General features: G+C 38.6%; 1 protein-coding gene across 13 annotated transcripts in view; it reads left to right on the top strand.

Moving 5' to 3' along the window:
- Positions 1 to 25,940, top strand: part of UNC79 (unc-79 homolog, NALCN channel complex subunit) — a 249,666-nt gene that overhangs the window by 192,336 nt on the left and 31,390 nt on the right. For 11 of the 13 annotated variants that reach the window (XM_030883497.2, XM_060295215.1, XM_060295222.1 and 8 more), the window contains 8 exons: positions 2,433 to 2,573; positions 5,622 to 5,660; positions 8,527 to 8,639; positions 8,728 to 8,813; positions 9,700 to 9,873; positions 13,452 to 13,520; positions 16,987 to 17,097; positions 24,625 to 24,729. In XM_030883497.2, coding sequence (XP_030739357.2) covers positions 2,433 to 2,573; positions 5,622 to 5,660; positions 8,527 to 8,639; positions 8,728 to 8,813; positions 9,700 to 9,873; positions 13,452 to 13,520; positions 16,987 to 17,097; positions 24,625 to 24,729 — 838 coding nt within the window. Of the gene's footprint in view, positions 1 to 2,432; positions 2,574 to 5,621; positions 5,661 to 8,526; positions 8,640 to 8,727; positions 8,814 to 9,699; positions 9,874 to 12,731; positions 13,226 to 13,451; positions 13,521 to 16,986; positions 17,098 to 24,624; positions 24,730 to 25,940 lie in introns of those variants that run through there. The other 2 variants (XM_060295216.1, XM_060295224.1) reach the window with 2 other exon arrangements.

The raw sequence follows: 25,940 nt of genomic DNA on the forward strand, positions 1-25,940 counted from the left end.
AGGCATGCTATGCTTTTAAGTCATAATTTGTTCTTCAAATGGCTGTAGCCATAAGTGTTGGTAAGCATTTGTTACTTTAGAAATGCAGTATTGTATGGGCAGCTTTCGTCTATGCCAAGGCATTTTTCTTTTTTAATTTGGATGAATGCAAGTAATGTCCACTTACTGATTATTCCTAGCAATAATTTCACACAAATGAAATCTCTCATCCAGAAGCTTCAAATTGTTAAGAGTGGGACTAAGTTTGAGATATGATCCAGCTGGTAGAATTCATTCTCTGAATCTCAGATTGGTTACGTTGCCTCTCTGTTTGTCAGCCTTCAGTCCCCCCAGATTTCTTATGGGATAAAGTCCAAATGCTTTAGCTGATTGTAAAAGGCCCTTTAGGTTGTGAAGGTATGGACTTAACCACTCCTCACCAGGAACTCCTTCCCTAGCCCCCTCACCTTCTCCAGAGCATGCCTGATGTGTTCTCTCCTCTGTGATCTCATAGGTGCCCTTCACTCTGTACTTTCTCTGCCTGGTGAACTCCTATTCATGCCTCAAGACCCAGCCTGAGGCCAAGTTTCCCTGATTTCACAAGGCAGAACGCATCATGCCATTCTCCAAGTTCCCATAGTATTTGATACATCTCTCTGTTCTACCACTTATCACGGTGTATTTTAATCGTTAGGTGTTTATACACACATGTTCTGTAATAGATTGTGAGTTCCTTAGGGACTAGTACCCTTTCTTCTGTAGTTTATACTCTGAGCTCCCTATACATTTCCTGGCACATAAATGCTGTTCAGTGAATAGGATAAAGAATAAGACTTGTACAATTTCAAATTTGGAGAGATCCCTTGGGCCGGGGAGGACTCCTGGTAAAGGTGACCCACGTGAGAAATTGAGTAGGCTTGTGATAAAAGGAGAGGAAGGTGAGGTGGAAGGGGCTGGTATGAGGATCCATGCAGCTGGCCACAGCTGGCCGTCATTACTGAAGAAGTGAAAGGCCTATCTTGAACAGCTCCTTACCATGTCCACATGGGGAGCACCTAGTTGCTTGTTAGCAACTTGTTAGCAACTCTTCTTAGCTCTTTCTCTGGTATAATTTTCTCATTTTGTGTCCTCCTCCAAGTCTCAATATTTCCTAGTTGTCTTCCCGGTTGCCTTTGTGTGTACTCCATTTATCTTCGTTTTTAGTTACAAGTGTGAATCCTATATTTTTTTAAAAAGTCAGTTTGTAAGGAGTGATATGTATGTATATCAGGAAGTTTGTAAGGAGTGATATATATGTATATCAGGAAGTTTTCAGATGGAAAGGTCACAGTAGCTATTTTAGCGCTGCCTCCCTTGCTTTTCCCTTCACCGTATAAATCTGTTCAGCGGCCACTGAGAAAAAGAGCTCCGCTTTGGTTGAGATGACGTCAGTTGAACTCACATTAGATACTACAAAGAGCAATAAGCTGGAAGTTCCTTAAGAGCAGGGACCATTGTGTTTTTACAGACTGCACTCTCAGTAGGCGTGGTGAGTTCATAAACTGATCTGAGTGACGACGGGTAGAGAAGAGACTTGATCCAGACTCCCTAGGCTTTCTACAGGGTTCTATTGACTAGACTATTCTGTCTCTCACCCACAAATAGGATTTTTAAATTTTTATTTATTTTTGTTTTATTTCTTTTTTCAATAGATCTTTATGGAGTATAATTGCTTCATAATGCTGTGTTAGTTTCTGCTGTACACCAAAGTGAATCAGCCATGTACACACACATGTCCCCGTATCCCCTCCCTCTTGAGCCTCCCTCCCACCTTCCCTATCCCACCCCTCTAGGTCATCGCAAAGCACCGAGCCGATCTCCCTGTGCTATGCTGCTGCTTCCCACTAGCTATCTGTTTTACATTCGGTAGTGTATATATGTCGATGCTACTGTCACTTTTCCCCAGCTTCCCCCTCCCTGCCCCCGTGTCCTCAAGTACATTCTCTATGTCTACGTCTTTATTAATAGGATGTTTTTAAATCTGAAAGATTGGGAAGGCTTCCATTTTTGTCTAGACATTTTTCACTTTTAATTTCAACAAATGGAAAAAAATCTAGTTAGTGACTATCCCCAGAAATAATTTCACATGCAGAAAATCCTTCAACCAGAAGCTTCAAACTATTAGTCCAATTGGCGCTCATTGTAAAATGGAGCACTAATTCGTGTAAAGGCCAGACAGTAATGAGTTGAAAGACCATTTTCAGTGATCCACGGAACCTTCCTGATCTCTGGTGTGTGTGCTATTTCTGTGTCTAAGGTGATGGTGGTGCTGGAGTTTTCTATTTATTGTTAGAATGGGGCCGCTGACCTCCTTTTGGGGACTTTTCTAAGACTCACCAAAAATGGCTGCATGTACTTACACCTTGAAACCACTGTCGGCTTTCACGGAAAGCATTCCTCTGTTTTCTTTGCAGATGCCATGACTGTGGGGCCATTCTTGAAGAGTATGATGAGGAAACCCTTGGGCTGGCCATTGTGGTCCTCTCCACATTCATTCACTTAAGCCCAGACTTGGCAGCCCCGTTGTTGCTGGATATCATGCAGTCTGTGGGAAGGTGAATGTCAGCTTCTGTTTTGTTTGGTAGGAAGGAGCCTTACTCAATCTGTATCCTTAGATAAAAACTGCCAATTCAAAAGTGAAACATTTTGTAACCTTACAGATGCTTGATATTTGTGGGATCAACTCAGACTAATTGCACAAACTGAATGTACCAAACTTTTGGTTGAATTCTACAGCCATGTAGGGTCATGAGTCACAACGTCAGAGTGGAGCTAGAGGAAACTGCACTAAGAAAACCCTACTGTTTCTTGTTCTCTATTAAATACTGTGTGAGCCAGTGTATGTTACAGTGCTCAGAACTGTGCATAATTCACACTAAACACTTTGTAACTTTTAGATATTATTATTATCTTTCTTTACCTGTTTTTTTAAAAAATATTTATTTATTTATTTGGTTGCAGCAGGTCTTTGTTGCTGCAGGCAGCCTCCTTAGTTGTGGCATGCAATCTCTTAGTTGTGGCATGCATGTGGGATCTAGTTCCCCTACCAGGGATCAAACCCAGGCTCCCTGCTTTGGGAGCGTGGAGTCCTAACCACTGTGCCACCAGGGAAGTCCCTCACTTTACCTGTTTTAAGATGGGTTCTCTAGGCACTTGTAATCAGGGTGGCTCACTTAATTATGCAACTTGCGGCATCGTCACGTGAAGGGATAAATGGAAGTATAGTAGTTTTATACTTCTGACTCAGAAAAAGGAAAGATGCACTCATTTTGGGAACAGAGCCTTCAGCCTGACTGATTAAAACTTAGCTGCTTTGAGAATTTTCATGTTAAGAAAATTCCATTTAGTAAGATAGGACATTAGAAGAAAAGTGATGTACTTCATGGATATAAGTAAAGTTCGAATTCAGTAACAAATTGTAGTCCTAGCATACACAGCGTATAGGAGAGGACTGAGTTAACTCCCCGTGAGTGTGTTAAGTTTCCAGTCTGTGCCGGCACAGAGCTGGGTGCTTTAGGTTGCAGCCATTACACCTAGCTCTTGCCCTCAAGTGCTCTATGGCCTAGTTGTCGAAGAGGACAGGGATGTGTGGAATAACTGAGTAGCCATAAAAGATGGGACATGATGAAGAGCTGTATTCATGAGCGATATGTGTGGTGAGTGCTATGGGAGTTCAGGATGGAAATGATTTCTTAGGGAAGGTCTCTATGGAGGAGGTTGGAGAAAAAACCTGGATTCTGCAAATTCCTGGTATTTGATGGAGGAAAGAGAATGAATCTTGATGGAGCTAAAATTTAATCTTTTTAATGAAAAAAATGATGATTTCAAGTTAAAGACAAACAGGAAAGCATTAAAAACCCCTCAAGCCCAGAAGTATGTGACTCCCTTATCCCCCTTCCCCAAATTTTTCTGTAGTATCCTTAGGTGTGTGTATCCTTAGTATGCAGTCAGACTTGGTATAACTATTCCACCTCTAATACTTAGAAATAGCCAATGTGTAAAGTAAGTGATGAACACAGGGAGATAGGTAAGAAAAGATGAATTAAGCCCTTGATTTAACCTAATCATAATAAATGTGGAATAAATGTTATACCAGCTATCAGCAATACTTGCGTAATTGAAAGTTTTTTTATTAATGCAAGGTCTCGATTCCTACTATCAATACTTTTCAGTTTTAGAACAGACAGAATTATTGTTCTGGTCTGTTACCATCTCCTTGAAATAGCTGATCTAAGTTGTAATAGATACATAGAGGGGTTTTTATTTTGTTTTAACATAAGGGAGAATAAATCATGTTCAAGCATTGCCAATTCTTAGGATGGAAACAAACAAGTTTTGAAGAAAAGCAAAGGAAAAACAATAGAGATACATTTTTACATACTTACATATAAAAATCGTTAAATCTGTACCTCCTTTGGGCAGACTAGCAAGAGACAGGGAGAGCATTAAAGCAAGCTGCCCAATTCTTAGCAACCAAACCTACCAAGAAGGCAGATTCAGTAGTCACCTGATTCAGGCTTTCCTTGCATACCTCAATTCCAGGTGAGGCAACGTGGATTTACGAACACTTAAGTTTATTCTAATCCCACAGGAACTATTTCCAGCATGTTCTAAGAGTGTGTAAGTTCAGCACATCCTTTCATTTATCACCCAAGGCTTTCCATATGATTTCATATTTTGCTTTCTACTTAGATCTCTTAACATTTACCCACCCCTTTTTCTAGATGCAGCCTTCAAGATCACATTGGCTGCACCCTTAATTACTGTTTATTTCATTTGCCAATGCTTATCTATTCATTGTAGTGTCACTAGTATGAGAGAGGCCATAACCAAAGAAACTGGGAATCATGTCTGGTGTTACTGGTGCTGGACCCTCTATTCCTGTCCAAATGCATTCTTGACTCGATTCACTGTTGTGGTCTTAAGTAAATAAATTTTTAGCATTCTCCTTGTTTGTTTCTTCAGTATCTCACTGATCAAGACGTGTTTTTCTAAACCCACGAATTTATTACATTCTTTTTCTGTCTATACATCTAGAATATTTCCATGCATATAGAACCATATAATTATATTTTTCAAAAATTACATGTTATATATTGATTACTTAACCTAATACATTTCTCTTTTCAATATGTCATTTCAACCCAATGATTAGCTGACAAATACCCGTTACCTATTTTGCTATCTTACAGAGGCTTTTACAGTTTGTGGTTTGTTTGTGGTGAGGTTTCAGAGGTTGTATACAAAGAAATGAATTTTGAGTTGAGTTAATATGGGGATGGACTGGGTCAAATACTGTTCTGTTATCTGTCTAACCTGGCTGCAAAGGACATATTTGTAGATTGACTGGGTGCTATTCAACTAACTCAATTGTATGCATCTCCATGGAAATATTTGATGCAGAAAGCAGATTTCAGAAACTAGATTAAATTGAACCCTGGAGATTGACCCCTGAGTGGATCCTCTGTCCCTGGTCAAAGGAATTGTCAATGGTTTTACATGTCCCCCATCTAAATGGGAGCTGCAGTGCGGCATACAGTACTCATGCATTTCATCATGAAACCCTAAGATACTCATGTGACTCTGTTTACTTTATTTCCTAGATTGGCATCCAGCACAACTTTTTCTAATCAAGCAGAAAGGTAAGGTCCTAAAATGAGCTCAAATCTCACTTTCTTTTTGTCCCCTGTGCATGTTCATCCATTTCTAAAACACTAGAGTGTTTACCACGGGAGGAATATGGTTAGGTTCAGTTGCAGCTCCAGAGAGCACTCGTTCATTTTCTCTTCACACCTTCATTTATTCAATCCTGCATTCACTCATTTCAGTCAACAAATACTTTTTTAAAAAAAATAAATTTATTTATTTATTTGGCTGCGTTGGGTCTTCGTTGCTGTGCTCGGGTTTTCTCTAGTTGCGGCGTGTGGGCTTCTCATTGCGGTGGCTTCTCTTGTTGCAGAGCACGGGTTCTAGGCACACAGGCTTCAGTAGTTGTGGCACGCGGGCTCAGTAGTTGTGGCTCACGGGCTCTAGAGCGCACGCTCAGTAGTTGCAGCCCATGGGCTTAGTTGCTCCATGGCATGTGGTCCCGGACCAGGGCTCGAACCTGTGTCCCCTGCATTGGCAGGCAGATTCTTAACCACTGGGCCACCAGGGAAGCTCTGATGAGAAGTTTTTAACTTAGATGAAGTCTAATGTTTTAAAATTTTAAAACAACTTATGACTATTCCTTCTTATTGTTTATCTAAGGAACCTTTGCCTATCCTTAAGTCAAGAATATATTTTCCAATGTCTCCCAATAGAAGTTTTATGGTTTTAGCATTTATATTTAGCATTTACATGATCCATCTCAAATTAATTTTTATGTATGGTGTGAGGTAGGGGCTGAAGTTCCATTTTATCCATGTGAATACCTTAGTTATTTCAGCACCATTAAAAAAAAAAAAAAAGACTTTCCCTTTCCCCATTGGATCCCTTTGGTGTCTGTTAAAATCAGATAACCGTATTAGGTTCAGTCTGTTTCTAGGCTCTCTGTCCTGCCTCACTGATCTATATGTTGATCCTTGTGCTGGCGCCGCGCTGTCTCGATTACTGTAGCCTCGATTACTGTAGCCGTATAGTAGGTCTTGAAGTCATTGTGAGTTCTCCAACTTTGGTCATCCTTTAAAAGAAGGTTGATTTGGATATTCTAGATTCCTTACATTTCCATATAAATTGTAGAAAAATCTTCTCAATCTGTGGGGGAAAGCCTCCTAGGATTGTATTCAGACTCTAAGTCAGTTTGGGGATAAATGATATCATAAAAATATTGAGTCTTTCAATTAATAAACATGGTGTCTATCGTCATTTCATTTGGTCTTTGTTTCTCTCAGCAATGTTTTATGGCTTTCATTGTAGAGATCTTGCATAGCTTTTGTTAAATTTATTCCCAGGAATTTTGGGTTTTTAATGCCAATGTAAATGAAATTTAAAACATTTTGGTTTTCTAACTTTTTGCTGCTGATATACAGATATACAATTTTTGTATTCATATTGTAATGTAATAAACTAAATTCACTTATTAGTTGTAGTAGCTGCCTTTTAGATTCCTTAGAATGTAAAGGCAATTGTATGTAGAAAGTCATATCGTCTGTAAATAGTGACAGTTTCACCTCTTTCTGATTTTTATGCCTTTTATTTTTTTGTTACTCTCTTGCATTGGCTAGGGCCTCCAGTGTAAAAGTAAAGATGTGAATGAGCACCCTTGCCTTGTTCCTGCTCTTACAAGACAATCATTTAATATCTCACCATTAATTATGTTTGCTATAGGTTTTCATAGGTGCCCTTTACCAGACTGAGGATAGTTCCTTCTATTTCTAGTTTGCTGAGAGTTTTTTATGAATGCATGTTGAATTTTATCAAATGCACTTTCTGTTATCTATTGAAATAACTATGGTTTTTACCCTTTATTCTTTAAGCTATTGAATTGCATTGATTGGGTTTTGAATATTAAGTGATTCTTACATTCCTGGGATAAACTCTATTTGGTCACGGTCAATAATCCTTTTTATCTACAGTTGGAGTCAATGTCCATGAGGACTATTGGTCTGTCCTTTTTCTTTTCATTTTGTTCCTTCTTGGTTTTTGTTTTGTTTTATTTGTAATGCTTTATCTGATTTTAGTTTTAGGGCCTCATAAAATACACTGGGAAGGGTTCCCTCCTTTTCTAATTTTCAAAAGAGTTTGTGAGAGTTTGGTGTCATTTCTTCCTGAAGAACATTTTTGACCTGTAAGTTTGAGCCAGCATATCAGGGTAGACAAGGCAGAAAGAAACAATTAGACAAGACGGATTTTTTACTAGTTACCCAGCTGGGCTCTTTGATTTCCTCCTTCTTCTTTTCAGCAACTCAGCTACAATCACCTCTGGGAACATCCTTTCTGATACTTTGGTCTAAGGGGAAAGGCCAAATAATCATCTCTTGGCTCCCTGTTTTGACATGCAGTTGGTAGTGCAGAGGGTAAAGGGGAAAACTGCACATATCAAAGTCCTAACCTTTTTACAAGTAGCAGCTCAGATGCCCCAAGAAAACTTCCCAGATCTTCCAGTAGGAATGGACATCTCCCTCCTGCATTTTCCCTCAGAGGGGCTCTCTCTCTTAGCCAACGCCACTTTCTGAGAGGATCTTGCTGATAATCCCCATCCTGGATTCTAGTCCTGACTCTGCCATTCTCTGGACTTGTAGCCTTTGTAGGTCACCTTTTCTCTCTGACTGGGAGCCCTCATCTGTACAGTGGGGTGGCTGGAATTAGTCTGAGACCAACTCTGACATTACCTGGTTCCCTCTTTCTAAAAACGTATCGTTAACAGGGATTCCATGTGACTAGAATATTTCATCTTGCTAATGAAAATGACAGTGGGATATTCCATAAGAGGACTGATGTGTATGTGAATAAATAAGTAAATAAATACCTGAACTCATGCTGGTTGCTCCAAGATTCCTTGTGTTTTCTCTCCCTGGTCAACGCCAGCATGATGCTCCCCGGCAATGCAGCCGGGGTGGCCAAGCAGTTCCTGCGCTGTATCTTCCATCAACTGGCTCCCAATGGCATCTTCCCGCAGCTGTTCCAGAGCACTATCAAAGGTAATTCATCCATGGGGAATCCAGACACCACAGACGTGGCTAGGTGCTGAAACCCAAACGCTACTAAATCTGATGGTTGTCTTTCCAGATGGGACTTTTTTACGGACCTTGGCCACGTCTCTGATGGACTTCAATGAACTGAGCTCTGTTGCTGTCCTCAGTCAGCTCTTGGAGGTAGGTTTGCTTTCTCGGCACTCTGAGCCCCTGCCGAAATCACTGCTGAGGAAGAAATTCAAAGTCATTTAATTTAAGTATTAAATTTTAAATGTCAAATTAAATTTTAAGTAATTTAACATTAAAAAATGAAAATTGCCAACACATAGAATAGTGTCGGTTGGACACTGCTGTTTAGTGCGGACTTAGAATTTACTTGAAGTCTCTGGACCCCTTCGCTAAGAGGTGCATGCCAGGCGTGGAACACTCACCTCCACAAAACTCTCCAGCTGTCAGAATGGGTGGTGCGCAGATCCATGTGCATCGCATCATGAGACTTGGATTCAGGTTTCAGCTTCACTGTTTGTTTGTGTATCACAAGATCTGGGTTCGAGGTCTGCTTATTTTCTGTATCATGAGACTTGAAGCTACTTCTCATCTCCACGGCTTATTCGCTGTATCGCTTTACTTGGAGTCTGTCTCCTGTCCTCTGCTCATTAGCTTTGCTCGGTTAGCTTGGAGGGTTGGCAGATTGCCGTAGGGACTTTGCTGTTGCTATAGTAGTCATCCTCAGTCTTTGGCCAGTGGAGTTGCCAACAAGCATCATTCACTGCGTTTCTTGACACCTAACCACACCAATTGTAGATCCTTAAAAGGTGTTTCTAATTTCCTGTTCACATGTCACCCTTTCTCACTGAGTCAGAGATCACAGTTTCCCCCCCAACTTTGTGTGGACTCGTCCATTTTTCCCTGTATTCCTGAAGTTACAATGAGTAGCCTTTATAGCAGGCACACAACACGTGTTTATAGTGCGAATATATGATTTTTAAAAACTGATCTTCGCCAAATAGCTGTATGAATTCCCACACTGTTTCAGCAGTTGATTGCCTATGCTTTGTGTTTTTAGGGTCTAAATAACAAAAAGAATTTACCAGCAGGGGGTGCTATGATACGCTGTTTGGAAAACATTGCTACCTTCATGGAAGCTTTGCCCATGGATTCTCCTAGTAGCCTCTGGGCAATCATCAGCAACCAGTTTCAGACTTTTTTTGCCAAGCTGCCTTGTGTTTTGCCTCTGAAGGTAAGCTGAGCCCAGGATTTCATTTTAAATTACTTCCTTATTGTTTGCAGATCATCTGGGTCTTGGGTGATTGAATGTTTCATAAAGGGCTATAAGGAGTCTCCTTTAGCCACAGAGTAGAGAATGTTATTTAGGTTTTCCTTCAAATGTTACAGATTGACAGTAATATGCAGTGGACCTTTTGACTTAGTGATTTCATGTTTCCGGTTGAGTAAAACATAAAAAAGTTCAGGAAGACGTTAGTAGATTGTGTTCATCTAGAAATTTCTCTCAAAAGGATATTAAATAAAAGCATAATAGTTTCATCTAAAAGGAGACCAGACATATATAATGTAAGGCTTCAATTTTACAGCATTATCTAAAGGGAAGTGATTGCTTCTGTGTGTGTGAATAAAGTACTTAAAAGACCAAGATGATATTTTTCTATTTGACAACTTTACCCCTCCTCCCCCTCCTCCCTCCCCCAGCCCCTGCCCAACGCCACACCGCCCTCCAAGAATACACACAAAATTACCTAGCTAGAAATCTGGTAGCCTAAGGAACATTTTCCATATGAGCCCATTAAATGCAAAACCAGAATCCTATACTGTCAAAACTGGAAGAGACCCATAAAAACCATCCTTTCCAATGCTCCCATTTTCCAGATGGAGATCTGCAAATTCAGAGAGATAGTGGCAGTGTAAAGATTAGAACTCAAGTCTTCTGACTCCCAATCCAGTGTCCTTTCACTAGCAGACTCCTAGAGTCCTTCTAGAACAAGGGTGAATTAGAGGCACTCAGGTCTCTATAGCAGGGAGAAAGGAGGTAGCTGGGAGTGGCCATTGCTGTGTCTTTGAACCTCATTGGTTCCACAAGCTTTTTGTGCTTTATCCAGGTCACAGATAAAAATATTCAACTTGCAGCAAAACTGGATCTGACAAGTGAAGTTACACGTTGGCAGCACTACTTCTGAAATGAATATTACATATATGTAAAATGTTTTTAAAAGACCAACCACCTCTGATAATACCTTTTCCCAAATTGGCAAATTTGGAAAATGCGACCCCCAAATAAGGTCTGTAAGGATGATAATTCAGGGACCCTTACCTTGGTGTATGCTGGTTTCTTTGAGTCTGAAATTACTGTAAGATGCAGGAATACTGAGATCTTTGCCATCTCTCACATCCTGTGATTCTTGTCTATCCAGAAATCTAGAGTAGTTGAATAAATCCAAGCAAAGAGAATTGGTACTTTGAAACTATGTATGTACATAGCTATTGTACATATACACTTAGGAAGTCAAGTGCATGCATTTTTTAACATCTTTATTGGAGTATAATTGCTTTACAATGGTGTGTTAGTTTCTGCTTTATAACAAAGTGAATCAGCTATACATATACATATGTCCCCATATCTCTTCCCTCTTGCATCTCCCTCCCTCCCACCCTCCCTATCCCACCCCTCTAGGTGGTCACAAAGCACCGAGCTGATCTTCCTGTGCTATGCGGCTGCTTCCCACTAGCTATCTATTTTATGTTTGGTAGTGTATATATGTCCATGCCACTCTCTCACTTCGTCCCAGCTTACCCTTCCCCCTCCCTGTATCCTCAAGTCCATGAAGCAACTGACAAAGGATTAATCTCCAAAATTTACAAGCAGCTCATGCAGCTCAACATTAAAAATCAAACAACCCAATCCAAAAATGGGCAGAAGACCTAAATAGACATTTCTCCAAAGAAGATATACAGATTGCCAACAGACACATGAAAGAATGCTCAACATCATTAATCATTAGAGAAATGCAAATCAAAACTACAATGAGATATCATCTCACACCGGTCAGAATGGCCACCATCAAAAAATCTACAAACAATAAGTGCTGGAGAGGGTGTGGAGAAAAGGGAACCCTCTTGCACTGTTGGTGGGAATGTGAATTGGTACAGCCACTATGGAGAACAGTATGGAGGTTCCTTAAAGAACTAAAAATAGAATTACCATAAGACCCAGCAATCCCACTACTGGGCATATACCCTGAGAAAACCATAATTCAAAAACAGTCATGTACCAAAATATTCAAGTGCATGCATTTTAACACGACCACATGGACCCTCCCTAGGAGCAGAGAGCCATTCAGGGCCATTCATTGCTTAGGAGCCACACACTTTTAGAGGAGGTGTGGGGCAGGCATGGCAAATTCAAATGCCTGTAGGGCGGTGCTATAATGAAAATATTTAACTTGAACATGGACTAGTTGGAAGTATTGCCAGCTGGAAACAATTAGTAAACCTAATTTGTAATAATCAGTCCTGTCCAAAGGGACCCTGACTGCAAGGTTAATGAGTGGAGTGGAGTGAGATAAGGAGAATTGAGACCCCTGAGAACTGGAGAGCACCAGTCCTTTCTAATGGGGTCAGCTGCTACTCCACTCTAGCCAGCTGTTATTTGAGAATGCAATCCTCATCTCCCCACGTTTCCTAAGATGTTTCCTGACTTCCTTCATAGGTCACTGTGGGGACCTGATGAGCACCCGGTTTTCAGCCCCTGGTTTAAAGTAATGTAAATGTCACGTCAACTCCTATGGGTATTGAGCAGATTAAATAGACCAATGGTTCCCTTAGGAGGTATTGATACTTGTGAAATGCTTTCAGCATTTATCTGAAAACTTGCCCTGCTGGATTTTGTCTGGGCACTGCCTCTGATCATCCTATGCTGTGTATTTAATCTCTGGGGAAAACATTAAGCCATTGAAAGACCTTCTGTAGTTTGTTCTCATCAATTTAGAGAAGTGGATTTCAAACATCGGTGTGTGTCAGTGTCCCTGAAGGACTTGCTAAAAATCTGAATCCTGGGCCTTATTCTGAGAACTTCTGGTTCAGTAGGGGTGCGACCTGAGGATTTGCATTCCAACTAGTTTCCAGGTAATAGAGGTGCTGCTGGTCCAGGGATCATACTTGGAGAAACACTGGCTTCGTTTGTACTATCTTAAAGAGGTTCGTATTGTACACAGCTGCAGAGATTTCACTGTAACCTGCTATTTTCATATATTTAACAATGTTAAATAATATCATTGCTTATTCTTGCTATAACATTTTCCCCCAAACCCAGTACACGTTATTTAAAAAGTACATTTTGATGTGGAATTGTGCCAAAATATGCTACTTGATTTGTGAGGCATGATTTTCTGTTGTAGGAATTTTACTGCTTTTTCTTAGGTTATTGTTATATCTTTTCGTAGCAGAGAAATGACAGATGAAATGTTCTTTATTTGGACTAATAAGCCTAATGGTTTTAAATTGATCTAAGTAGGTTTTTTTTTTCAACAGGACCTTTCACAAATTAATAGACCTCTTTAGAATTGGGCACATTTAATATCAATTAATATTATTTAATTGTTTAACACTGTTTAATTAATGGTTTAATGAAATTTTTAAAGCTAAGAATTTTTTTTTTTCAACATGAATATATGGCATGGAAAACTGTAAGGAGGCAGCTATATTTCAGATTTTTTTCCCCTAAAATAAATGCTTAGAGGAAATATATGAAGCAAAAGATATGTTAAGAAGAGTACTGACTTTTACTTTTTTTGTATTTGTTCATAGTGTTCTTTAGATTCCAGTTTGAGAATTATGATTTGCCTCTTGAAGATACCCTCTACCAATGCCACAAGGGTATGTATGTTTCAGAAAAACATAACCAGTTGGTTATTTGGTTATTTTTTTAACCTAAAAAGACAGGCATATAGCAAGCAATACTGAAGAAATAGTTATCACATACTGAATGCTTCACTTTCAACCTTTTTTTTTAAATTTATTTTTTAATGAAGTATAGGAATTACAATGTTGTGTTAATTACTGCTGTACGGAAAAGTGACTCAGTTATACATATATTACGTTCTTTTTCATATTATTTTCCATTTTGGTTTATCACAGGATATTGAATATAGTTCTCTGTGCTATACAGTAGGACCTTGTTGTTTATCTATTCTAGATATACCAGTTTTCATCTGCTAATCCCAAACTCCCAATCCATCTCTCTCCCACCATCCACCCCTTGGCAACCAACAGTCTATTCTCTATGTCCTTGATTCTGTTTCATAGATAGATTCACTGTCATATTTTAGATTCCACATATAAGTGATATCATATGGTATTTGTCTTTCTCTTTCTGACTTATTTCACTTAGTATGATAATCTGTAGTTGCCACTTTCAACCTTCTGAAAGTGCCTAGTATGAAGAACTCTAATAGATTACAATATCATTGGTCCTTTTAGTCCTGGGCCATGTCCACCAGTTCATCCTCAATACTATGAACTAGATGATCCTTCCAAACACAGATCTCATCGCACTGGTTCCTTGTTTAAAATCTTTGATAACTTCTCCCTTCTTTTAAGATAATGTCCAAATTCCTTAATGGAGCATACAAGAAGGTACTTCATTAGCTTGCAAGCCTACCTTTCCTAGTTAGTCTTTGGCTACTTGTCCCATCCCTGTGCTTCCTGCGTACTTTCAGAATCATCATCATTATCATCAGCGAAACAATAACCACTGTTTGCTGAGCACTTACCTTATGGCAGACATTGTGCTAATTGCTGTACATTTATAATCTTATTTAATTTCATACTTCCTTGCCTTTGCTTAGGCCATTTCCTTTGCCTGAAAGGCTTTATACCCTTGCTGGTGAGTGAACTCCTTCTCATTCTTCAAGATGAGAATCTGAATTCCATTCTAATTGATAAAGGCTCACGTTTTCTGTAGCAACTTCCTCCTATATCAGATCCCACAATACCTGACAGAGCTCTCTATATGAGCAGTTACATTATACTGAAGTCTCCCCAGTGAGCCTGTGAGCTTTATGAAGTCCAGCACTATGGCTCATTTACTTTCGTATTCCTGGCTACATTCCCAGGCTGCACTATATGCAATAGTGCAATAATTTGTATTGCAATGGCTTGTAGCTACTAGTTAATATACCAAGAAGCCACATCCCCTGTAACTTTTTACCTTGACTGTGCTTGCATAGACTCATGGTTTATGCTGGAAAATTGCATAGAGATCATTTGGTCTAGTCTGCTCATTTACAGATAAGGAAACAGGCTCAGAGAGATGGAGTGTCTTGGCCAAGGTCACAGAGCTGGTTACTGGAAGATTTGAGACTTGAATATATGTCCTTTGATTTCAAGCTTTTTTATTTGTCTGTTGTACTGTATTGCCCCATTACCATGCTGCTTTGCGAGATAAAAGAGCAAGTGTCTATATAGGTCTGAATTCAGGTTTCTTTTTTTGACCAATAAGGATGTATATCAACCAGACACATATTCCTATCCCTATCCCTGTTCATTCATTATTAGTGTTTTAAGGCAACAACATTTATACAAAGCAAACAATACTGAATCAATAATACTATTGACACACACTTAGAAGCTTTACTATCCCCATTCTTCATTCTTCACATACTATAATACTATTGGCACACACTTAGAGTGTCTCTAAGATTTTCTGTATGGAAAGCACTGCATGGTTTTGCGGGTAATACAAATAACAAACATAATTCCTATCCTCAGAGGCAGCTATCATGTAATGAATTCATTTTTGTATCCATAAGGAAAAAGGACCTCAAAAATGCACATATGCTTTGATTTAGTCATTCTTTTTCTGGTAATCTATTCTAAGGAAGAAAATGCAAATTTCATGCAAAAACATATTTATTGAGATGTTATATATAATAAAATCTGACTTTTGTGGCCATTAAAATGGATCTTTATGAAGAATTAAATAGCATTGGAAATTTCGTACGTTACTATCTTAACAAAATGTAGTATTATATATACGTGTAAGATTTCAACTGAGTAAACTGGTGTGTGACGAAGAAGAGAAATATATCAAAATGTTATCACTGGGTGATGGGAATATGGATGACTTTTATTTCCTTATCTGTACTTTTCTACAGATCCTGCGTTTGCACACTGAGCATGTATTACTTTCATAATCCAGATAGTTAGGACCATAGAGGTTGAGAAGTAGTGGAAATCACAGCATCAAAGTCTTTTGGAGCCCAGTTAAAATCCTGTCTTCCCTACAGAGCAATTCTCCCTCTGGAAAATTGCCCTGGAATTTGAGTTTGAATTCCATTCAATGGCTGTATGGCCTTAGGCAAGTTACTTGCCTACTTAACTGCCTCAGCTGAAGAATGGGGATAGTAAAGCTTCAGAGAGTTATGGCGCAGTTCATAACTAACAGTGATGGAAGGCTTACTGTTGCCAAGTGCTTTACATACATTATCTTCTTTAATTCTCACAACACTATTGAGATGGAGGTCATTATTATCCTCATTTTACAGGGAAGAGAATTAAGTCCAGAGAGGTTAAATCACTTATTCAAGGTCACAGAGAGCTAAAGTTTGCAAACACTGGTGTGAAATTCTAGAGCTTGTGTCATTAATTATTATAATATACTGTCTCCCCAGGATTGTTATCAGAAATTTAAATGAGATAAACGAAACAAAAGCGTGTAACTCTGCTTGCTACTTAGTAGGTGCCCAATAAATGTCTCTAAATGACTTAAAGCATAAGGATCTAAAACTGACCCTTTATGGGTGGGATTCAGATGGAGAACCCAAAACTGACAGCCTTCCTGGTAAACACTGGCAGGAAGCTGGGTCCTGATGTGTATTATCTAAGCTAACAGTGCTTTGGTACTTACGTGCAAGGGTGGTTTGTGCTACTTACCTGAGATGACAGGCTTCTAGAGGAGCTGGGTCTGATGAACTCACACATGCCTAAAGATTCAGAGAAATAGAGTGGGAGATCCTAAAGCACACTTCACAGAGTCTTGACTGCTGGTGGTGGGTGTGAGGATAAGATTGGAGTTACATAGGTTTATAAATGATGCCACATGGAAAAAATGGATTATTTTTAGCAATAAAATGATTAAGTCCTGCTCTTTGAGCCATTGATTGAAGATTCAGTTCTGTTCTTGTTAGACAAACAGGGTTGCTACAGTAGCCACCTGGCAACAGATTTGAAATTAAGAAAGAGTGATCCCATTAGTTAAGGTATCATTAGACTCTAATACATTTTTTTAATGAAAGAATCAGCAATTGATTTTGGTTTTATTTTGGCCCCAATCTCATTGCAGAGTTTGTTGGAACCATTTTCAAAACTGCTCAGCTTTGTAATTCAGAATGCCATCTTCACTTTGGCCTACCTGGTGGAGGTGTGTGGCTTATGTTACCGAGCTTTCACTAAGGTAAGGTTGCATGTGTGTTTATGTGTCCCTGGGAAACAAAAAACTGGCAGAAACATATTCTTTCTAATCAGTATCAAATCCCTCTTAGGTTAATTGCCTCAGTATAGTTAAAAGTGAGTAATTCAACTGAGGTCTAATAAAATTCATTAGAAGGAAACACTTCGCACACACAAATATATAAACTATACGTTATATATGCAAATGTGGAGAACTGAGGGTCATATGGTTTAGAGGAGAAGAGGTATTCCGAATGAAATGAGATAATGGTCTAAATGACCTCTAATGTCCTTTTCAAGTTCACCATCCTATGATTAGTGGGCAAGCCATCAGTACATATCAATTTTATACCCAGAGTAGAAAAATACCAGCTTGTCATTTGTAAAAGCCTGTGGAGAGCTCCTTAATTCTCATCATTTGTCTGTCTCCCCAGTTCTGGGTTCTTGGCCTCTGAGACTGTAATCTCATCGTTTGTCATCTTGCTTTGATAATGGTTTCTCTATTGCATTATCTTTAGTATCCCCTGCCCCACTACTGAGGAAGTGGAAAAGTACTGCTTGCCCAGTGCATATAGCAGCCTTGTTGGTGCTGATAGGCACTATCCTAATGGAAAAGCAGAAGGCAGGACAAATTGAGAGCGTTTCTGTCCTTAAGAACAATGTGCAAATGCTACTTTTCCAATTTCCAAATTTTCCAAGTTTATTTTCAATGGGCTTTCTGTTTCTGTTGTTCCCTCTTAAACATTCAGAATACTCCTTTATTCACGTTGTCCACTTCTACAAGCCCTTTAATTTCTCCTAAAAATCTAACTTCTATCAAAGTTTTCATTCTATTTAAAACACCCTTGTCTCCTTTCTTACCATCTTGTGTCCATTCCACCATGGAATGGTGTTTAAGTGTTTCATGATAACCTTCTCTTTAATCTTTATGATTATAAACTGTTTATTACTCTGCCTGGAACAATATGTTTTCTAACTACGAAAATAATCAGTATTTTTTTCTTCTTTCAAATCCTTCCTGAAAAATAACTTCTTTTTCTTTTTTTCCACTTAAAAAAAAAGACACAGCAGCAAATACAATGAAAAGATATTCTATTTTTAGAAGTCATTTTATTTCTTAATTTTCTTTATGTTTGATTTGTTTAAATTATATATTTTATAGAGGAGGAATCATAATGAGTTTGTACTTTCTATGCTGTGTACTATAAGTATTGATTACAGTGGACCTTCCACTATTTTGAATTCAAGATATTTTTGGTTTTAAATATTCATTATGCATTATATCCCCTCATAATCTATCATAACTTTTGTGGCCTCTCTCTTCCTGTTGTCATCTACCCTTCTTCATTCTGCAACTCAAAATGACTATGAGTTGTAGAAAGCTTTGATCTAGGGCATTCCCACCTTTTTCACAGATAATGAGAAACTATAAGAAATAGCTAAAGAAATAGCAGTATCTAATTGAGGCTTCTCCTCAACTGCTTCACAATACTGTGTTAGTTTCTGTTGCACAACAAAGCGAATCAGCCACATGCATACTCATGTCCCCATATCCCCTCCCTCTTGAGCCTCCCTCCCACCCTCCCTATCCCACCCCCTAGGTCATCGCAAAGCACTGAGCCGATTTCCCTGTGCTATGCTGCTGCTTCCCACCAGCCAACTATTTTATATTCCGTAGTATATATATGTCAATGCTACTCTCACTTCACCCCAGCTTCACCCTCCCACCTCATGTCCTCGAGTCCATTTTCTATGTCTACCTCTTTATTCCTGCCCTGCAAGTAGGTTCATCAGTACCATTTTTTTTTTTAAGATTCCATATATATGCGTTAGCATACAGTATTTGTTTTTCTCTTTCTGACTTACTTCACTCTGTATGACAGACTCTAGGTCCATCCACCTCACTACAAATAACTCAATTTCATTTCTTTTCATGGCGAGTAGTATTCCATTGTATATATGTGCCACATCTTCTTTATCCATTCATCTGTCGATGGACATTTAGGTTGGTTCCATGTCCTGGCTATTGTAAATAGTGCTGCAACGAACGTTGTGGTACATGTCTCTTTTTGAATTATGGTTTTCTCAGGGTATATGCCCGGTAGTGGGATTGCTGGGTCATAGGGTAGTTCTATTTTTAGTTTTTTAAGGAACCTCCATACTGTTTTCCATAGTGGTTGTATCAATTTACATTCCCACCAACAGTGCAAGAGGGTTCCCTTTTTACCACACCCTTTCCAGCATTTATTATTTCTAGATTTGTTTGATAATGGCCATTCTGAGTGGTGTGAGGTGATACCTCATTGTAGTTTTGATTTGCATTTCTCTAATAATTAGTGATGTTGAGCATCTTTTCATGTGCCCAAGAAAAGACATAGAAAGGTAATAGCTTTGGAGACTATTTGGCAATCGGGCAGTCTCGATAACTTGAAAACTGTCCCACTTAAAATGCTAGAAGTGATGGATGACATGTAATAAACATGATTTTAAATATATAGCAAATTTTATAAGAATGAAAGTTGAAAAAATGAAAAGGGAATTGAGAACCAGAGTGGTAAGCATATAAGCTGATATTGTAGCAGTCTTGGGGTAGAGAAGTTGATTGTTTTGGTAACTCAGTAGCTTGAGTTTTTTGTTTTTAATTGAAGTATGGTTGATATACAATATTATATAAGTTCCAGGTATACAATATAGTGATTCACAATTTTTAAAGGTTATACTCCATTTATAGTTATTATAAAAATTGGCTATATTCCCTGTGTTGTACAATATATCCTTGTAGCTTATTTTATACCCAATAGTTTGTACTTCTTAGTCCCCTACCCCTTTCCCTTTCTCCGCTGGTAACCGCGGGTTGGTTCTCTATGTCTGTGAGTCTGTTTCTTTTTTGTTATATTCCTTAGTGACTTGAGTTTTAAAGCCCATACAAAGAAAGGAAATGAAGTCTTGGGACTATTTCAGGCTGGGAGTCGGAGCTGAGTTGTCCCCAGGAGAAAGCCAGAACCCTTGAAAGGCTATATGTTTGAGAAAAGTTTGATTTGGAAAGGATATATTCTTATATGGAGGTGACAAAGAATGGGCTCTATCTGAGCCTGGGAACTGAAAGATTTGTAGTTTCCCTTGAGAATTAGTAAACATGAGCCTGTCTTTGAACATGTTTAGAATTTGAATTTGTAATACCTGCATGCTCTGTGAACCCCCAAAAGTCAAATAAATTGGTGCTGGGCAAGTAATTGCATTGGAGTGTCTGTCAGAAGCAAGCTCAAAATCAATCCTCAAAGCTCTCTGGAGGGATATGCCTTCAACCTAGGCCCAACAGGATTCCCATAATTAAAGTCTGGATGAACATGAGATCATGATCTAAAATTACAAAACATGTGAAGAAATAATCCACCATGAGCTACTTTAGCATAGTCAACAAAAATCAGATTATTCCCCCTAAGAACTTCCAATATTAGAACAATGTGATAGAGACTATAAAAACATACTCTGAATGATAAGCATTAAAAGATGAATTAAAAACTTGAGAAAAGATCTAGTCACTTAAAAAAAAAACCAGATAGATTTGAACAAAGTAGAAATTCTAGAAATGAAATAGTCATTGACATAAAAAAAACCTCAGTGGACAGGTTAGAGAGCAAATTAGACATAGCCAAAGAGGGATTTAGTGAAATGAAAACAGATCTGAAGAAATTATATAGCATGCAGCAAAGGGAGATAAAGAAATGAAGAATATAAAGAGAAGATTTAGCCAGTAAATTTGAAATCTTGGGAAATAGGGACAATTTTCTAGAAAAAATGTAATGTGTAACAATCAGAAAAAAGATGGCTAGACTTAAATGATAAAAAAATGGAATCAGTAGTTAAAAACCATTCCAATTTTTTTTAACATCTTTACTGGAGTATAATTGCTTTACAATGGTGTGTTAGTTTCTGCTTTATAACAAAGTGAATCAGTTATACATATATATATGTTCCCATATCTCTTCCCTCTTGCATCTCCCTCCCTCCCACCCTCCCTATCCCACCCCTCTAGGTGGTCACAAAGCACAAAGGTCCCTGTGCTATGTGGCTGCTTCCCACTAGCTATCTATCTTAAGTTTAAAAACCATTCCAATTTTAAAGACAACTTTCATTAAACATTTAAGGAGCAGATTGAGCTCTACTTTGTGCAAACTAAAACAGAGAATAGAAAAAAAGAGAACAATTTGCAACATATTTTATGAGGCCAATAGAATTTTGATACCAACCAGACAAGGGCAGTAGGGGAAAGGAAAATTATAGGCCAGTTATACTTCAAAGATGCAAAAATTCTGAATGAATAATCCCAAGTTAATGCATTAAAAATAAAACCTCATGCTCAGCCATAAAAAAGAATGAAATTCTGCCATTTGCAGCAACATGGATGGACTTGGAGGGCATTATGCTAAGTGAAGTAAATCAGACAAACAAAGACAAATACTGTATGATATCACTTATATGTGGAATCTAAAAATACGACAAACTAGTGAATATAACAAAAAAGAAACAGACTCACAGATACAGAGAACAAACTAATGGTTACCAGTGGGGAGAGGGAAGTGGGGAGGGACAGTATAGGGGTAGGGGATTAAGAGGTACAAACTATTATGTATAAAATATAAGGATATATTATACAACATGGGGAATATAGGAAATATTTTATAATAACTATAAATGGAGTGTAACCTTTAAAAATTGTGAATAAATATATTGTTCCCCTGGAACTTATATAATATTGTATGCCAACTATACTTCAGTTTAAAAAATTAAAAAAAACTAAAGCCTCATGACCTAGTGAGGATTCTCTTGTAATATAAAATTGGTTTAAATATTAGAATATCTATTTATGTTGCCAGATTAAAGGAGGAAAAGCTTTTATCATTATCTCAAGAGATACAAAAGAAGCATTCTATATAATTCAACATCCATTTATGATAAATCTTGTCAAACTAGGACTAAAAGGGATAACTTGATAAAGGATGTCTACCAGAAATCTCTAGGAAACATTATACTTATGGTGAAATGCCAACAGTAGTCCCTTTAAAATCATAAGTAAGACAAGAATGGCCATTATCACTGCTTCTATTTGCTCTAGTTCTGGAGGTCCTGCTCAGTTGAGTAAGACAGGAAGAAGAAATCAAAGTATAAGGATTAGAAAGGAAAAAAACTCTCCCTTTTCATAGATGATGTGATTACAAATGAACTGAAGAGAATCTATCTAGACACCTTTTTATAACTTTTATGAGAGTTCAGCAAGGATGCTGATACAAATGAATACCCAGAAATCATCTACCTTTAATTATTCAGCTACAAATGATTATAAAATATACTTTTAAACTAGCATTTATTGTGGCAACAAAAAATGAATCTAACAAAAATATGCAATAATTTTATGGAGATAACCAGAAAATTTTATTAAACAACGTTAAATAAATGGAGACAGATCTCATGTTCATGAGGACCCAGCATAATAAAGATAGCTGATTCTCACAAAATAACCTATAAATTTAGTATAATTCCAATAAATATCCTAGACTTTCTCTCCTGATACTGATGGACTAGATAATTTGAATGTATCCTCCCACCGGATTTGAAAAGTTTCTTAAAAAAGGGAACAAACTATTCTCTGAACACTTTAAAAAATCATCAAAATGCTAACCAGATATAGAATTACCAGGCTAAGATCTGAGAGAACACAGAAATGCAGAGATGTGAGCCTAGCACTGAAGACCTTTTTTTTGCTCTGGGGGTGTTTGCCTATCTGAAAGATGTGACAATTCTGGAAGATCCAGGAGGCTAGGGGGAAAAAAGTCAGAATCCAGGACCTTCCAAGAGTGGAGACTCTCTGATCCTGCACCTCCTGCACCTTTTGGCTGGGACCACTAAGTAAAGATAACCCAGAAGTAAAGTTGTCCTCACATGGACACAGATCCCTGTCAAGACCTTTGGTGGCCCAAGATAAGATATTACAAGGTTTGTATGTGTATTCAGGTAACCCTGGATCACTAGTGCCTCCAGTACCTGGTAAAAAATGAAGAGAAAGCTCTTTGGAGGAAGATAACATTTCAGGCCTCAAATTATTTCTAAAAATATTTTAAAAATAAAGGATGCAACATGCAAAGATAACCAGACATATGAGGAGGCAAGACACCACAAGTGAGAATGAGTAGAAAGAAAAGACAGTGGATACAGACCTACAGGGTCTCCAATAAGTTGGTTATGATCAAGAAAGGACACATAGGGGACTTTTAAGGTACTTGTGATGTGTACCCGACTTGGGTGCTGATTACATGAGTGTTCAATCTATGCTAATCTGTTTATCTGTTCACTTATATTTTATGTACTTTTCTGCATGTGTGCTATATTTGACAATAAATAAAGCTTACAAAATTGAAAATATTCTAGCATTGCATTAACAGGGACAGATCAATGAATTTCAGTATGTTCATACAATAAAACATCATTAAACTGTTTAGTTGAAAGAATGAGAACTATATGTATCAACAGGGACTCACTTCAAAAATATAACGGAGGGCTTCCCTGGTGGCACAGTAGTTGAGAGTCCGCCTGCCGATGCAGGGGACACAGGTTCGCGCCCCGGTCCGGGAGATCCCACATGCCGCGGAGCGGCTGGGCCCGTGAGCCATGGCCGCTGAGCCTGCGTGTCTGGAGCCTGTGCTCTGCAACGGGAGAGGCCACAACAGTGAGAGGCCCACGTACCACAATATATATATATATATATATATATAAAAAATGGAGTAAAAAATTATAAGTTGCAGAAAGATTTGCATTGTATGATAACATAGAAAGTTAAAAACAAGCAAAAATAACAGTAAGCCTTATAATGGAGGTATACATATGTAGTAAAAGTGTAGTACATGAAATAATAAGCACCAGATTCAAAATAGTGGCTATTTCAAGGAAGGGAGAAAGAAAAGAGAGCACTCTATAGGTAGCTTCAACTATTTCTGTGATGTTTGATTTTTGATAAAAAGTATTAAATAAAGCAAAATGCTATGATTTAACAAAGATGGGTAATAGGTAGATGATGTATTCCATCTCTCTGTTTTTCTGTATGCTTGAAATAGTCCACTTAAAAAGTAAGCTCCTTTTGAAAGGATATGAGACCCTTTCAACAGTGTTACATGTTTTTCTCTACATCATTTTCTATTGAAAAACATCCTTTTAGATTTGTTTAGTTTCTGCAGTTCTTGGAACCTCTCCTCTGTGAATAAGAACCAAATCTCGTGGTTTCAGTCTTTAAGAGGTAGCCTGTCTTTTTCTCATCCATTAAATTATGTGTTCTCAGTGCTTCACTAAACTCATTACAAACACAAAAATGCCCTTTTTCTTTTTTCTTGGGTTTATTTCTTAAGGACAGTTCATTAGGCATTTTAAAATACTGTTTCTTATTTCTGATCTGTGAATCTTTTGGAAGCTCTTTTGACATAGATCTATTCTAACTGAAGTTTTAGAAATCGCTTACCTTCTTCTCTCTTGTTTCGTTTAGGAGAGGGATAAATTCTATTTGTCTCGTAGTGTTGTTCTAGAACTCCTGCAGGCCCTGAAGCTCAAATCTCCTTTACCGGATACAAACCTCCTTCTGCTTGTCCAGGTAGGCTTATGCCTCATTTCACTTTTCATGAAATTCACTTATGTTTGGAAAATTTGAGGAAGGTGTGGGACATATGCATAAATTAAATGTCTGTCCAGAGATAAGAAATAATATCTTACGTGAGCCATGATCTGTCTATCACTATGCACTTGGCACTTCCACTGGCCAAAAAAGACCGGAAAAGGAGTATTTATTTTGTTCCTACTGTGGAACTAGTTCTGTGAAAAACGAAAAAGAAGAATGAAACGATAATGTGTCCGCGAGAAGTTTATGGTCCAGTAGGTTGGAGGGGCAGCCCATTAATGGCTACCAGAGCTGAGGCAGGACTAACGAAGCCAAAAATGAGCGACCCGGAGGCTGAGGTCTGATCGCGGAGTCGCATGAGTATGGATGGGTCGCCAAATCTCTGTGAAGCAGAAGTGAAAGTGAGGGTGGGCCCAGCCAGATATGATCAAAAGGCAGGACGGACTGAGTCCAACCAGGGTGGGATGTGGGTGTGAAAGAACCAGCACCACAGGAGCCCTAAGGCAGGGGGCAGGGCTTGAACACATACCAGGCAGGCTCTAGAGAACTTGCAAAGATTAGTGCTTTTGGTTGTAGGGCTGCTTACGAGAGGCTCTAGCTCTCCATCCCTGGCATCCTAAGCTCAGCATCTTAGGCAAGTGTGCAGGTTTTGATCACACAAGATAGGCTGCAATTAGTGCCATGAGTGAGAAAGAGATGTAGATAAAGTCCTAGGGGGGAGTTAAGAGCAGGAGGCATCTTACCTCATATGATGTGAAATCAGGGAAGACTTCATGAAGGAAGTGGCGTTTGAACTGGGTCACAAAGGACTGGTGGGTGCAGGCCAGACTCTGCCTGGGGTTGGAGTTCAGCACCAGAGGCTGACCATCTTCAAGCAATAAAGGGAGGCTTTAGCAGAAAGATGGAATAAATTTAGGAATAACGACATGAGGATGGGTTTAGAAAAAGGCTGGCCATGCCAGGGGTGTCAGCAAGGGATCAGGTAAACTGGGATCCTGCCTCTTACCCCAAAGGTTGAGCCTGGTTTTAAAGACTTGGTCATGAGCTGCAGCTGGGATCAGGGTATCATTCAGCCTGCGTTTGTGCAAAGTACCCAGGAAGTGTGTCACAGCTGTTTCAGTTCTCCCTGCTGAGCGTTATGACCAGTCCCAGAGTCTGGGCCTACAAGGTTGAGCTTAAATGAATGA

Source organism: Globicephala melas, chromosome 2 (genome assembly GCF_963455315.2).
Source record: "Globicephala melas chromosome 2, mGloMel1.2, whole genome shotgun sequence".
Taxonomy (NCBI): domain Eukaryota; kingdom Metazoa; phylum Chordata; class Mammalia; order Artiodactyla; family Delphinidae; genus Globicephala; species Globicephala melas.